The sequence below is a fragment of the Hoplias malabaricus genome, chromosome 7 (assembly GCF_029633855.1).
Source record: "Hoplias malabaricus isolate fHopMal1 chromosome 7, fHopMal1.hap1, whole genome shotgun sequence".
NCBI classification, from domain to species: domain Eukaryota; kingdom Metazoa; phylum Chordata; class Actinopteri; order Characiformes; family Erythrinidae; genus Hoplias; species Hoplias malabaricus.
The window spans coordinates 28777894-28794396 of NC_089806.1; the positions used below are offsets into that span (position 1 = coordinate 28777894).

General features: G+C 40.8%; 1 protein-coding gene across 2 annotated transcripts in view; it reads right to left on the reverse strand.

Annotated features, from left to right (window-relative positions):
• Window positions 1-824: 824 nt before the first annotated feature.
• Window positions 825-16503, reverse strand: part of ehd3 (EH-domain containing 3) — a 68816-nt gene continuing 53137 nt past the window's right edge. For both annotated transcript variants that reach the window (XM_066676591.1, XM_066676592.1), the window contains exons 5-6: window positions 10079-10243; window positions 825-5172 (exon numbers count right to left, since the gene is read on the reverse strand). In XM_066676591.1, coding sequence (XP_066532688.1) covers window positions 4645-5172; window positions 10079-10243 — 693 coding nt within the window. In that variant the 3' untranslated portion in view covers window positions 825-4644. The remainder of the gene's footprint in view (window positions 5173-10078; window positions 10244-16503) is intronic.

The following is a 16503-nucleotide window of genomic DNA, read 5'->3' on the forward strand; positions in this document are numbered from 1 at the left end:
CCTGGTGTGGCAGGAGCTTGTGAGCTTGTTTCTTTTCATGGACTTTTGGGCCCATTTAACCAAGCTGTACTTTTACAGCTTGTTCCCCCGTTGCAGCCTATCACGGGACGCTTTTTGGTTATAACCATTTATACATCTCCTTTTTGCTGCTTTCCAGTCTTTTCTGGCTAACTGCAAATGCGGCTCTGAGGAGTTTTGAAAACTGTCCCTATCATGTTGTGTGCTGTACGTCTTTTGCTGAACTATGTGATGATTTGCTTTAGTCCCTTTTTGTTCTGCTCTTGGGAATTGAATGGGATCAAAATCACATTGAAAGTTTTTGTGGTTACCCTGGTTTGTTAGACCTTTTAGTTGATCTCTTTACGGAGGCCATTTGGGGTCTTGGTGGGTGTTAGGAAAAGGACTCTTACTGTTTGGACAGTAATTTGTTCATTATGAGCTGAGATTCTTTGGCTCATGGCATGCTTTGTCAGTGTTAGAGTGTGAAAGGTGCTAATAGCCTCGGTGCTCAGATGTTATCTACGAGCACCCCCTTTTAAAGCCTGAGGAACTGTGGGGCAGGTGGATCACCTTGAACAACCATGACATAAAGAGGACTCTGATTTTCACACCACAGGGGCTGTTGATGCTGGGAAAGGTAACTCATGGGTACCTTTGTACTTTTAATTCTGCAGCTCTCTATTAATGTCAATAGTTCTCTGGTGGTGGCTAAATAGCTGTGAGCATACCTCCTCTAGTTCGGCTCTAGAAAAGGCTGGATTTGGACCAGACTGAATCCACTGAAAGGAACACAAAAAGGAAACAGAAGATCACAGAATGCTTGTTAAAGGGGGTAGGTGTTTATTGTAGTTGTTTGAGGCCAACCTCCTCATTACAGCACAAAGTTTCATCACTTAGATTCTCAGCATTGGTGAAACATAAAGAAGAATATCTCTGTTGAATCATGACTTTATGCAACAACCACTTCACAATGATATCTGTAAACACATATATTGTCATCCATACATATGCAAGCATGAACAAATCTCTTTCACTCACACAGACAGAATGAACATAGGAACAGAGGTGAAGAGTGCAACATCAGTCTTTGAGCTTGTTCACATAACTGGCTTTCTAGGTGACATCAACAAAAACAACAGACTACTTTTGGGAATGTAGCCAAAGTTTGGTACACACCCCTTGTAATTATTAATGTGTGTGTTCAGCTCAAAGTTCACTCACTGTGGTAATTGTTATTCAACTGTGTATGCCTAGCTTGTATGGTCTACACATTAAGCCATAAAATGGGAGGTTCAGCCACACATGAATTGAATGTCAGCTTGTGGGGCATAAAGCCCCCCAGCATTGGGCAGTAGAGCAGTGGAATTCTTTATTCTCTAGAGTGAAGACACACCAATTCATTATTGGTCACTAAAGGTAGAAACAGTGTAAATGTACCTTCAAAGATACAACAGTGTTTAAAAGTCCAGTTGTGTTCCCTAAAGGTACATTACATTCTCTTCTCCAGAAGGAGAGGTGAATATTTCTAAGTTTTCATTATGGAACTGTCAAATAATAATAAAAAAAATCATAAGTCCTGGAGATGAAATTGGGTCTGTGAAATCAACGCAACTTTAAAATCTACAATTATAATACAATACGGTACAATTATGTTCACTGAAATTAAAGGTACTAATATGTACCCTTGAGGCTACGACCACAGTGACAAATTTTCTGACAGCGTGAAATAACCTATTGCTATTTATTGCAATTTCACTATTGCAAATGGCATTCTCAGAAAAGGAGAAGATGTTACAGCTGAAAGGAGGGACAAACTACCTGTGAATACACTCCATTTTAGAAGAAATTTATAGGAAGTGTCAACAAAGTTGGCCAAACTTGAACAGGGTTCATTGTCAAGAGTATATATTATTTTTTTATTATAAGCATTTCAGACTTTTCTGAGCAAATGTGGTTCAGTGGACCATTTATTAGCCACTGACTATACTGTCATTGTCCTTGTGCTTTCACATAAGGACCTCCCCATCCCCATCACTGCACAAAAAGAAGGCCTTGGTTTTTCGAAATGCCAAAAACATCCTGATCAGCTGGTGGAAGAACACAGCATGGAAAGTGTCCTGTTTCTAATTAGAATAGCAAAACAGCTGAAATAACCCCACCAAAAAGCTAAGCTTTTGATGATTCAATGAACTGTACTTAGTTTATATCTGAATGTACCACTTGAGTTACTTGAGTACTAAAATTATGATGCAATGTAGCAGAACACTTATTAAAGAGTGATTAAAAAAGACATACACGCCAAAGGTGGTCTTGTAATGAGAATATTTGAGGACAACCCTGAGAAACTGAGCTAAATTTTAATTTAAAATATACATAAAAAATATAATAATAAGAATAATAAAGAACTAAGAAAGTATGATGTTTCTAAACGATTACTCACAAATCCAGTGTAGTCTTCAAACTAGGGAATGATGAGGAGCTTGACAACACTGTCCCAGACCAAGTAAAAGCTGAGTGTACACTACACAACTTCAGGCATGAATTATTTTCTGAAAAAATGGGATCAGTAATACCACAACTTTATATTAGTAATAACTCTCTGATCAGCTGCATGAAATTCCCAGTTTGTGAGTTGCTGCAGACCCTCTGATATGTTCACACATGCATTCTCGGCTGAATTCAGTGGTGTGAACACAATTACTATATGGGTATAAGGCAATCTGTATCTTGCCCGGACATGTTTGATCCCCAAAATGCAGTTTGTATGATTTATGTGAATCCTCTTTACATCATCTGTGTCAGTTGAATGCAAATCGTGCCCAAGCATTCTATGTGAACATGATCACAATGCTATGATACTCCCTGTAAACACACACAGCAGCAAAGAGAGCTTTCTGGTCATCTCATGGGCATATATTCAGAGTCTAATGCTGAGTGGCAGGGTTTGAAGAAGTTTTTATAAACTTCTTGTGTGTGTGTTTTGGTGAAAGAGTAGCATTTAGGGGAAAGGCATTAGGATGATCTACTAGATGAAAGGTTTAATCCAGACTGCTAGGCAGAAAAACAGCATTTTGGAGGTTTTTAGACAACAAACATTAAAAAGCACAAAGCAAGATGAGGAAATTGCTTTATTCCTGCTCTATTAATGAATAATATTGCCTTTTTGTTGTAAATGGAACAGACTCTAAATTCGTGAAGCGCTACTTGCATAAAAGCAAAAACCGAAAGTGCTACAGAACTAAATAGAGTTTCTGTGGTAACTCAATCAGTAAATAAAAACTTAGACAAGTTACAACTCAGCCACAAACAAACAACAGCTGTTTTTGTTATTTAAACAAAACATAGATGTTTCCCTCATCCCCCACAGCCCCCAGTTTTCCTGCTGGTTGCAGGTATTGAACCAACGACCTTTCAGTCCTAAGCCCTCTTTTCTAAACATCAGGTCACAACTTCCCCTATACCTTAAAAGCCTTTTGTGTATGAAGAAAAATGTTTACATGAGGTAAATATAAATATTACATTAATATCTAATATTAATACATTACATTTGCTTGTTTTCTTGACTACTCCGGACATTAAAAGAAGACTTCAGGAATGTGGGTTTCAATTGAGAAATTGGGGTATCCTTGTTTGTGGCTCCCCATTTCTCATTACAACATCACATTAAGCCCAGTCAGACTAATGATTACATGGCTCAAACTGGGGTAATGTGTAGGAGTGAGCAAAGCCAAAAGCAGAGGTGTCTGTTAGTACATCTCATCCTAATACGTAAGCATTAAATAAGAAACCTATATATCAGTATTGTCTGACACACTTTTAAACCTGGCTGGAACTGAGTAAATATTCTAAATACTCCCTCCAAAAAGTTATACTAGGTTTAACATATTCAGTAGACTACTAACAGTATACTAACACTACAGGTCCACTTATAACTGTACAAAGAGAAGTCAACTAATCTGATGTGATGCCTATACATAGTTAACAGTCTCTTGGTCAGGCTAGAAAGGGCTTGCATTCAATACAATGCTGCCTTCAAAAAGAGGTAATAGTTCTACACCTACATATAAAAGTTATTTTTTTTTAATCTCATTGTTAAATTTTGTCATTTTACTGATATGGTATAGATAAATTAATTAAGACTAAGATTGACGCTAAATCCTTTTTTTTTAAATAAACACATACCACAGCTCTACTGACTTAGGTGTATATTGGATAAAATGGCTTAAAATAAAATTTCACTTTAATTAATTTTAAACAGGAGTAACCGTTCAATTTGTCTTAATTCTTTAGCTATGGTTGCTCAGCAGAAAGTGTTTAGTGGTATGGCATGAAAATGTCAGTCCAAAATCAAGCACAGGATCATTATTAAACCAGGCAGGGAGCAAGATTTGTTCCTTTGAAGAAAAAACAAACAAAAAAACCCCCCCCAAAAAAAACAAAAAAACAAAGACTTACATTTTTCAGAAGAGCAAGCATCCATGTTTCTATCTACTACTGTTTCTATCTAGTCCCCCGCATAGCCTCAGAATTCAGTAGTCATTTCATTACTTTTTTTTCATTATGTCTTTAATTCCCCCAAGATGCATTTTGCCTGATGGCAACTAAATGTGACCCAGCTCCCAACCACCTAAATCCTGCTCAGTGTTACTCTGGTATTTTTCTCTTGGACGGTGGCACCAGATGGGCTGGAAGCTCACTAGGGAGCTCATGCCCTTCTAGTTTGACCTTAATGAGGTGGTTGGCGAGTGCAAACTCTTCGTCATCCAGCATACCATCCTTGTCGATGTCAGCCAACTTCCATATTTTTCCCAGCACAGTGTTGGGCAGCTTGGACTTTACCATTTCCTTTTTTGCGTTGGCACCGGTAACCTTGCCATTGACAGGAGAGAGGGTGTAGAATATCTCATCATACATGGGTTTGTCTCGGGCCACCACCCATTCCACTTCATCTATACCCTCCCCTGCCCCCTCACCATAGCCGTGTCCAAATGGCCCGTTCATAGTGCCCTCGAAGGCACCGCCTTTCACCACCTGGTGGGGACACTGTGTCTCCTCCTGCCGCACCAGCACCATCAGTTGGGCAATGTCGTGGGCCAGCATATCATCCACAGTGTCCAAAAGCTTCGTTTTCAGTGGCAGGAACTTGTTCAGGTCATGAGCCTGGAGCTGCTCCTGGTCATTGAAAAACAAGAAAGGTTAGGATGGGGACAGTTTTTTTTGTAAGTTTTTGTGAAACGTGTGAAATGAAGTGAAATGTAGTAAACATCCTTTACAGAGGATGCACATCTGTACCATATTAATGCACTACCCCTTATTTGCATTTACTCAATTTAGCATATTGAAGATGTAAGCACGGACATCTTGTGAACACAAATTATAACTATATAATGAAACGTAATTAAAGTTTTTTTCATAATATATAACACTGACATCAGTATTTTTCTTGTTCATTTTATTAAATATTAAATATTAGATTATCCACCACCAAGAACAAAGAAGTTCAATAACATTTTGTTGATTTTAATAATTACAAATACTTTCAATTTATTCAATGTAACAGGTTAAATCACATGAAGTTTAAGGAGGATGTGTGCAGATATATGGAGTTCATAAACACAGAAATGCCACAAAATGTCTCCCCACCACTTCCCTTAATGCTATTTCAGGCAAAAAAAAAAAACACTCACTTGAAATAAGACAAATTCAGCAGTCCTCCTCTGTGAGATATGATATGTGTGTAAATGTTGCCAATTTCCAGGCTGTCCTGCTGAACTTATGAACTAGCAAATGCTGAGCCAAGGCTCTGGCCAATGTGAATGCTGTCACCCCAAACACAGCCCCAGAAACAAACAAACAGAGCATGTTCCTGTCTTAGTTCTTTTTATTCAGCCATGGTCAGCGCTGGAGAAGCTCCTCTTATTTGGTTCCAGCTGGGAACTATTTTTTCGGGTTCGCAAACCAGTTTATGTTAGTGGAAACATGCCAAACGGATCCAAATTTAGTTCACAAACTGGAATGTAAAATATGGCTGAACTAACAACAGACGGTGTAGTAAGCTCTTACTGTGAAATATGTCAGAACAAACAGTTCCTATTCACGCATGCAGGTTTCAACATAAGGAGTGAAAATTCCTCTTCTAGGCCAGACTGCCTACTAGGTGGGCAATAAATAAACAACCATATTACTTGAACAGGAGTGACCAGAGGAAACTTAACATTATTTACTGGTGTAATTTGCTCTAAATAAACGAAGCAAGTGTTCACATCCTGTTCTTAATAACCCATATTAACCCTTGGACCAGAAGTCCTGCAGTTTGCAGGGCAAAAGCACAACTTATATTCTCAGCTTTATAACTCACGAATGCCTTGAAACATCAGTGTGCTCCACATATTGTTAGAAACCGCAGATCCTACCGTTTCTACAAATAGTGATCTCATCTCATAAAACAAGGCACTCCTAAAACAAGGCACTCATTAAAAACACGTTTTATTCTGCTATTATAACTCTTTTTATTTTTGCTCACATGACAAACACAGGAAAGATGGCATTTACTTCCATTTTCCTTTTGAGTCACATGATGTCAAACCCTGGCAAAAAATGTTGTTGTCTCATTCAGAAAATCATTCAAAATGCTCAAAAGCTGGGCCTGCTGTGACTGTCAGAGATTTATCAGTCATACATCCTAGAGCTTAGAATTTCAAGAACAAAAAGTCAGTCTGATGCTACTCATATTTTGTCACTGTTTTCGAAAAATAGAATATGTTTTGAAGGCTGTACACTAGGGGTGGGTGATATAATATCGTTCACAATAATATGTTTTTAACTCGATAAGACGTATCGTATCATGTGGCGTAAGCACAAGCTTCTAACATAGGCACGTGAACGTGACTTAAGCTCAAGCTGGGGGATATATCGATATATTCCATAGTTTTATTTATTTATTTATTTATTTACACGATTTTGACAATTAAATATTCGTTATAGCCCTCTAGACAGCCTATAGACAGGCAGGTTTCCATCTGAGTAAATTTAAAATGCACAAACTTCCCATTCAGCTCTGTTTTTCTCTCTCTCATGTGCACCCACCTGCACATGCACACATGCTCGCACAAAAACAGAAACACACACCATGTTGTTTGCTTCTTAATGCAAGTATCAGTTCGGGAGATTCTCAATACTTAAAGGCTCGTATTGGGATCAGGGCAAAAAAAATTGTTCAGGACACTATTTCTTAGACATACAGTTTGATAATTAGTTAGATAATGCAGCACGTTCTTTTTGGTGTTTAGTGTTTTGGTGTTTTTGGCTGGTACTTTGCGTACTTTCTTTCGTTTGCCTCTTCCATCCGCTCTTCCTAGGTCACTGTGAATTTGAGCACAATCACCTGTTTTGTTGCCTCAGGGTTGATGATTATGTCTGGCCAGAGTGATGCTATAGCAATATGCCGGGGAAACTTCAGCTGCTTCCCCAGTTTGACTTGCAGCTGCCAGTCAGAAAATGTATGGACACATGACCTTGTTCTTTGCTGTTGGCAGGGATCCTCTCCAGTTTTGACAAAGGCGATACTTGTCTTAGGGGCAAGATGACATTTGCTAGAAATTATGGAATTACATATGCTTTCTGCCATCACCTTCAGCACTTGCTCATGGCGCCAGCTATAGCAACCTTTTGCAAGGGCCTACTCAGCAGGTGTTGCTGGGATCCCCTTCCAGAGTATAGCTGAGCTGGCACGCTGGTGTCTCTCTTCTACCTCCACTGCTCTCCCCGCTCTCCTCCCTCTTCTCACCAGCTGCTGACACTTCCTGGTCCCAGGAGTCCCTGTACTGAAGGCATTCTCTTGTGCGTGCCACCATGAATTCCTCAGTGAGACCACTGAATGGTTGCTGGCCCCGTAAAGGGCTGCACTACTGAGGCTGCGGGGGAGGCCAAACCAGTTATGGAGGAAGCTAGTGATTTCTCTCTCCAGGGACCTCACTGTTGACACTGAGACAGCGTACAGAGCAGAGTCCACAGAACATGTGGTAGGATGAAGCTTTGGTAGATCCATGCCTTGAATCTGCCCTGCAGGTCTGACTTTCCAACTTTTCTGAATGGCGACGGTATCTTTCAGTGATGCGTCAAACAGCTTCCCCAAACTCTTCACTGGCTGCCCCCATTGATGGAGGGGATGGCTGTTCCAGCCAAGGAGTAACATAATTTGTCAACCACTTTGCCCCTTTTTCGCACCAAATATATCTATTTGGAATGCTTGAAGCTCATCCTAGACCAGTTGACAAGTTTTTCAAGGCCTTGCAAGATCCACTCTCCTGGGACTGATGTTGTAACAGTGAGGTCATCCATGCATGCTCTTATAGGGGGCTGCTACATTCCAGACCTGGTGAGAAGGCCTCTGCATTCCACCTTGGCTGACTTGACCACCATGTTTATTGCCAGAGCAAAGAATATAACTGAAATAATACACAGTTATTATGCCTTTTTCCAGCTGATGCCACTCTGATGTTACTTGCCCAGAAGTGACCCTCAGCCTGAAGTTGTTATAATAATCCAGAATCGGGACCTGGACTGCACTGGGGACATGGTAGCTGTATAGTGTAAGTTCAACAAATCTGTGTGGAATGGATCCATATGCATTGGCCAAATCCAGCCACAGCACACATAAGTAGCCTCTGTTCTCACAGGCTTCTCTGATGACCTCTGTGATTACATCGGTGTGCTCTAAGCAACCAGGAACTCTGGGGACACCACACTTCTGCACTGAGGGATCGATTTAGTTGTTCTTAAGGAGAAACTCTGCAGGTCTCCGGGAAACAATGCTGAAAAACACATTTCCTTTGACACTCAGCAGTGAGATGGACCAAAACTCACTGACACATTTTGAGTTTTCCTCTTTAGGGATTCACACTCCCTCTGCATACCTCCACTGATCAACAGCTCTCCCTCTATTGCCATATTACCTTCAAGATACGCCAGAGCTGACATCAAAGCTGGGGACAGCATTTATATACAATATATGGTATACCACTTGGGCCTGGAATGGAGGCACAATGTGTTTAGTTAATTACCTCCTCAACCTCTTCCAGACTCGGCTCCCTCAGATTGAACATTGTTGTTGGTGGATCTGGAATGATGAGGACTCTGTTGGATTCAAGCTTCTGTTCTCTCATTGGATCACTCAGAGTGCTATGCAGGAAAGGATTAACTTCCTCTGCTGAACAGGCAAGCTGGCCACTATGTTTGTCCCCAAGCAGTTGTTCAGTGAAGCCAAAAGAATTATAAATGAAAGCAGCACACTTTCTAGCCCTCTCTTTTCCCCTTCTTCTGTGCCACTCTGCTCTCCGAAGGGTTACCAGTCTTCTCTTTAGAATGTCCTGCAGGTCAGCTTGCTTCTCCTCCTTTGTAGAATATTTATATCTTTTCTTGATGGTACAGAGATCTTGCATCAGCTGCTGGATCTTGGTGGCTCTGCTGTTCATGGTTTACGTGGGCTTGGTGTTTCCCTTCTTGACAAAGCTGAATCTTTCTGCCGCGTAGGCACGGATGATGGCAGTCATCATATGGAGTCAGTGGTCTGCATTTCTTTTTGCTGTAGCTTGTATAATATTCATCACACCTCTGTAAATCTGTGACCATTCACTTCTGTTGCTGGCTGGGGCACACTTGATCCGTTGTATTTGAACTACTCTGCTGGGGCTAGGGGATTGTCATACAGGGAGGGACTGGGTTCGGTGAGGTGACTACTGGCAGGGCTCCTCCTGTGTCTCACCAAGCTCAGGGCCTGTATGCTGTACCTCGTTCTCCTCCATGCATTTTACTCTGGTCTGATGGACTTTAAAGCCACGTACATTCTTGCACAGCTTGAACAGTCCGGATTAAGATCTCATCCCCCAACCCCTCACAAGACAGGAGGGTTTTTTTTTTTTGTTTTTTTTTGTTTTGTTTTTTTTGTCATAATGTGTTATAGTGATGACTGAATAACTGGGCCACATATTTGAATCTCACAAAAATACTTAACATTATTTTTCCTGTCATTTATTTTAGTAACTGGTTTCAACATGTTTCTGGAAAGCAGCTAATTTACCTGCATTTTTTTGAGATTGGGAAAATCTCCTGGAGAAATTTGATGCTCCCTCTCAATGCGGCTGTAGATCTCTCCCAGACTGTTGATCAGTTCTTTCTTCTTATTCTCTTTCCCAAAGACTGAGGGCATCTCCTTCTTTAAAGAGCTGATTATGTAAGCATGCACCTATAAAAATGAAAATGAATACCAAGTAAATTCATAGAGTTCATATGAAAGCGATATTCAACAAGATTATATATGTTATAGCCAAAATTAAGAAGCAGCCATAGCAATTAAATATTTACAATATAAAACTAATGCAGTGCTTCAATAAAATAATGAGAGCAGCTTTCTATTTGGTTGATCAATGAGTGATAATATAGGTCCAAAATCTGTAAAAATCCTTTATAACATGTGAATAGAGGTTCTGAGAACAGACTTTCAATGATGCAAAAACCAACTTTTATAACTTCCACATAAAAGTATGAATGAAAATAACACTCCGGAACATTGAGTTAATGAAATTTGGGCTAGTGGTGTATATATTTTTTTCAGCCTGGCCATTCAGTACCTCTGTGATGAGCTGAAGTCCAATTTCTGATTCAGAACTAATCACCTGATACAAGTACCTGACACCACTTATGTTTAAAAGTAAGTAAATAAATGAAAAGTTTGGCATCTAACAGCTGTGTGTCAGATTTGCTTTATAAAATGGGACAATAGAAGCAAACCAAGTCACAAAAACAAAATGCAACTTTGCCAGTTTGGGTGCATTTTTGCTTTCAACCTAATGAAAAGGGAGAAAGCCAATTTAATTAAAGTAGCTGTGAAATGGGGAAATACATCACGGTTAATATCTGATCTAGCTGCCTATCATCTATCCATCATAGCTAAACTGGTTCCACCAGCAACAAGTCATGGAGCAACTTCAAAGGGAATAGCTCAGGCTGGTTCCAGCCAATGTTAAGGAGTATAGCACTAGAATCACTAGATAAACTAATTAATTTGGGCATGTAATATTGCATATCGCAGTGTTGAGCGCTGTTAAATCACTGCACAGGAAATTGTTTCACCATGACAGCCCTATGTATCAACATCTAGTGTAAAGGTTTCTCAAAAGATTATAGGCCTTTACTGCAGCAAAAGGGGAATAAACTGTTAAATACCCTTCAGTTATCCACAGAGATGTGGTTTTGGGAACAGATGCTGAAAACAAGCTTCTACAGGCATCAAAGTGAAAATAAATGATTTTCCAGCTAAAGGGAAGATTATTTTATATTTGATGACAGGAGGGGAAGGATGTGGCTGGGATCAAGGCAGGTTCCTAAGGGAAACACAAGGAGAGGAACCAGTGGCTTTCACTCTGACAGGTACCAAGGGCTCTAATGGCTTCATTTAGCAAAGAGGCATTTCCAGGACAGCCGGATTTGGGTTAATGGAGGTTTTCATGCTTAGAGGAAATTACATATCAGAAGTATCCCTTTCAAATTACAGCTTTAAATTTAACTACCTCCAGATGGGTCTTAATGTCATTCCAAGGTGGACTGTTGATTAAAACTCATTAATGGAAAGGATCTGTGACCATTCAAACAAGTTTCTTGCAGCATTTTTATTTCAGCACAAAATGACTCTCTCTTTTATAAAAAATATTCACTCAGTTGATAGAAATCACAAAAACAAGGTAAAACAAACAAACAAAAGGTAAAACAAACAAAAAAAAATCCAGTATTGGTCTTGCCATTTTTCATTGCAGTGAAAACACAATTCTCCAGAGAAGACATATTCAGGAGGTCAAGATCCACCAAAAAAAAAAAAAAAAAACACCTTGCCAGAAATGTTTTAGCTGCCTTGCCCTGGTTTCAAATAATTAAATAATGTAAGCAATTGAATAAAATCAATTTTTGACTCTGATGCTAAATATGTAATATAAAGGTCAATAAATGTATCTAATGGATATAAGAGACTCATGATATCATGTTGGATTAAAAATAAGTTTAGGTTTGTATAAATAAAATACAAATTTCCAAAAATATTATAAAATGCAATAAAAAATGAATCTGTGATTTGTTAGTTCTCCTGAACTTTTAACTGACAGAAGTAGAGGTTTTATCTTATTTCTCACTGTCTACAAAGTTTTGTAAAGAAAAGAGAAAAAAAATGTTGAAGCCTCCAGCACATTGCTAAAAAAAGACAGGCCCAAAACAGGAAAGAGAAAACAAGTATAAAAGCATTCATTGTCCGTAACTGCTTATCCAGCTCAGAGTCGTGTTGGGTCCGGAATCATTGGGCGCAAGGCAGGAAATCACCCTGGTGGGGGCACCAGGGCGACACACACCCACACACATTCGGACACTTTTGAGTCGCCAATCCACCTACCAATGTTTTTGGACCATGGGAGGAAACCGGAACAACCGGAGGAAACTCATGTTGACACAGGAGGAACACACCAAACTCCTTACAGTCACCCGGAGTGGGACTTGAACCCACAATCACCAGGTCCCTGGAGCTGTGTGACTGCAACACTATCTGCAGTGCCACCGTGCTGCCCAATATAATAGAAGCACATATTTATTTATTAATTTTTCCAATTATATCAAGGTTCAGACATTTGTTTGATTACATTTTACAAGACAACAACTTATTTGGAAATGGGGTTTGTTGTCATGCTTTTGCTCTGTCTTTTGTTCCTGCTTTGTTGTTTTCTTGTTGCCACGGGCTAAGGAGCACATGGCTATGTTTTTGTTTTGTTCCTGTTTCCTGCTCCATTGTCTCCACCCTAGCCATGGCTTAGTCCCACCTTGTCATTAGTGTTCCCACCTGTGTATTCTTTGTAATCCTGCCCTCTTGTTATCCTTCTCAGTTATTCCTTGTGTGTATATATACCCATTGGTTTCAGTGCTCCCTTTTCTGGTCTGGTGTTTAGATGTGTGTCTTTTGTGTGTGTAGCTTAGTAGTTCTATTTGTGTATGTTGCATTTATCTACAATGGTTCATGGTTGTTGTCTGTTTCAGTGTATTCCAGTTTGTGTTATGGGGTGTGGTTTTGGTTTTTGTTTAAATTAATATTATTCCATGTGTGTACGTCCAACTTCTCATCCTCCCTACAGCCAGGACAGAAGACCAGACCATCAATAATGGACGTAACGAAGAGTCCATGGCCCATGTGTGCTATTAGGAATCCATTTAGCACAGGTCCTGTCACACTGTTTGTTATGTGCAGTAGGAAGCAGCACCCTCTACAACCCAAGGCCAAAAGAGTCAGCGAAAGCAACGTGCTGGAGCCTCCCCCTCAATGGAAGACTGACCCTTCAAGTCCGTGGAAAATCCCTGCCGCTCAAGCTCCAGTGTCCGCGGAGATCCCCTGCCCTCCTGCTCTGGTGAACCCAACGCCTCCAGCCGCTCCTGCTCCGTTGAACAAAGTGCCTCCAGCCATTTCTGCTTCTGTTCCTGTGACTGTGGCTCCTGCACCTGTACATGAGTTAGCCCCGAGGACTTCAAGGCTTATACCAGTCCTGGGCACTCATCAATGTTTGTATTTGTGCCTCTGTCACAGCTGTAGGGAAGATGAGGAGGCGGACGTACATGTAAGGAATAATATTTATTTAAACAAAAACCAAAACCAAACACACCATAACACCAACTGTAATGCACTGAAATGGAAATAAACAAAATACAGTGAACTGTTGTAGACAAATGCGACATATACAGATAGTACTACTGACAAAACAAAAAGCACAAACAAAAAGCACACATCTACACACATGACCAGTAAAGGGAGCACAGAAACCAAGGAGATACACACACACACACACACACACACACACACACACACACACACACACACACAACACAAACAAAGAACCACTGAGAAGTATAACAAGAGGGCAGGACTACAAAGGGGACACAGATGGGAACACTAATGACAAGGCTGGATTAAGGCAGGGCTAGGGTGGAGACAAGGGAGACAGGAACAAACATTCAGCTACCATCTGGATACAGACATTCAATTTAACAGAAACATTTTTTATAATCTCCTTAGAAACGCATAAAATTGGGACATGCTGGAGCAGCTGCACATGGGCCCATTTGTCTATGGAACAGTGGAATCCTATTCTCTGACATGACAGAGCACTATTTAGTTCTTTGGGAGGAGTAGATGTAGAATTTGTGAACCAGAACAAGAGTGTAGCTGCTTCTGTGAAGTCAGCATTGATTCTGTGAGTCAGGATGATTATCTGACATCAGTCCCTGACTTCAAAGAAGCAGCTACACTCTTAATAATAAAGGTGCTGTTAAAAGGTTCTTTGAATGATACCACAGATGAACCAATATTTAAATGAGTAATGAACCAAGTTCTTCTATGGCATTGCTCAAAGCACATTTGTAGCACCTTTATTTTTAAGAGTGTACTGCAACTGTAAAATGGCTTTCACAATTTTAATCGAAAAATACTTTTAATAAGATCTGTGACCATGGCACCTAAAAGAAACTGCTGAGGACCAATGGCCATGTACTGGGATCCATATTATGCAGCTTTCAAGTAGAGGCACTGCCCCCGATGTCCATGCGATGTTGCAAAGCGATGTTGTCAGCCAGGACAGCCCCACAACATCCAGAGCCTTTAGCGCTACCGCCAAGGAGTTTTCCTACCACCTCAGCCACCTCAGCCCCAGTGATAGACGAACCCTCCCCAGGATCCCCAAACTCTACTTACTCTGTGGAACACGTGCTGGTGATAATCCTCGAAGTTCCACTGCCTAACAACATCCCCAGTCGAGGTCAACAACTCCTCACTCCCACCATATTCATTGTTGATGGAAAACTGTTTTCCCCTCCTGAGTCGCCTGATGGTTTGCCAGAATCTTCTCAGAGCCAACCAATTTTCCATGTCCTCACCGAACACCTCCAACATCCGTGTTTTAGCCTCAGTGACAGCTTTAGCCGGGAACCGCTTGGCTCTTCGGTACCTGTCAGCTGCTTCCAGAGTCCCCTGAGCCAACCAGGCTCGATAGGACTCTTTCTTCAACTTGACAGCCTCCCTCACCCTAGGTGTCCACCACCGAGTGCGGGGATTGCCACCCCGACAGGCACCGACAACCTTGCAGCCGTAGCTCTGTTCAGCCGCCTCAACAATGGAGGTCCAGAACATGGCCCATTCAGACTCAATGTCACCGGCCTCCCCCGAGATGCAGTCGAAGCTCTGCCGGATGTGGGAGTTGAAAAGTTTTCTGATAGGTTCCTCTGCCAAATGTCCAGAACATATGGCCACAGGTCCAATGATACGACTATAAAATCGATCATCGGAATGCATCCAAAGGTATCCTGATGGCAGGTGTACTTGTGGACACTCTTATGCTCGAACATGGTGTTCATAATGGATAAACAGTGACGGGCACAGAAATTCAATAACTGAACACCACTCAGGTTCAGATGAGCAGGGCCGTTCCTCCCAATCTCATCCCTCCAGGTCTCACTGTCATTACCCACATGAGCATTGAACTCCCCCAGCAGAACAATGGAGTCCCCAGAATGAGTATTCTCCAGCACCCCCTCTAGGGTCCCCAAAAAGGCCTGGTACTATGAACTGCTGTTCGGTGCATAAGCACAAACAACCGTCAGAGCCCTTTCCCCAGCCCGAAATTACCCTCTCGTCTACTGGGGTAAACCACAACATACAGGCGCTAAGCTTTCCATGGCAGTCAACTAAACTGGAATAATTTCACTGTGCCTGGAAACACAGCCTTATAGAAAATAGAAGGGCACTCGTCAATGCACGTTCAGCACATCTGTCCTCACTGATTGAAAATAATAAAGACAATCCTAGAGCACTCTTTAATTTAATCTCTAAACTTACAAACAATCGGGCAGCTACTGATACACAGATCCCAGCCATTCACACCAGCGATGCTTTTATGGACTTTTTTAAAAACAAGATTGAAAATATTAGACAAACAATAAATGCCATATTACTAAATCCTGCCTGTCTGTCATCTTGTGTGGATGATATAAAACAAAGAAGAAAGACTAGAGGACTTTGACCCACTACCAGAGCTAGAATTGGAGAAAATCATCTACTCATCAAATTGTACGACCTGCACACTTGATGCAATACCAACAAAACTATTTAAAGAAGTATTACCAGTCATAATCAATCCCCTTTTAACAATCATAAATTCGTCCCTTAGACTGCGTCACATACCCAAAGTATTTAAACAAGCAGTTATTAAACCCCTGTTCAAGAAACCAAATCTTGATCCTAGTGTACTATTCAATTACAGACCTATATCTCTAACCTTCCCTTCATATCTAAGATCTTAGAAAAAGTTGTGGCCCAACAACTTTGCTCATACTTGCATAAGAATAACATATATGAAAAACTTCAATCTAGTTTTAGGCCACACCATAGCACCGAAACAGTTTTAGTTAAGATAACAAACGATCTTCTCA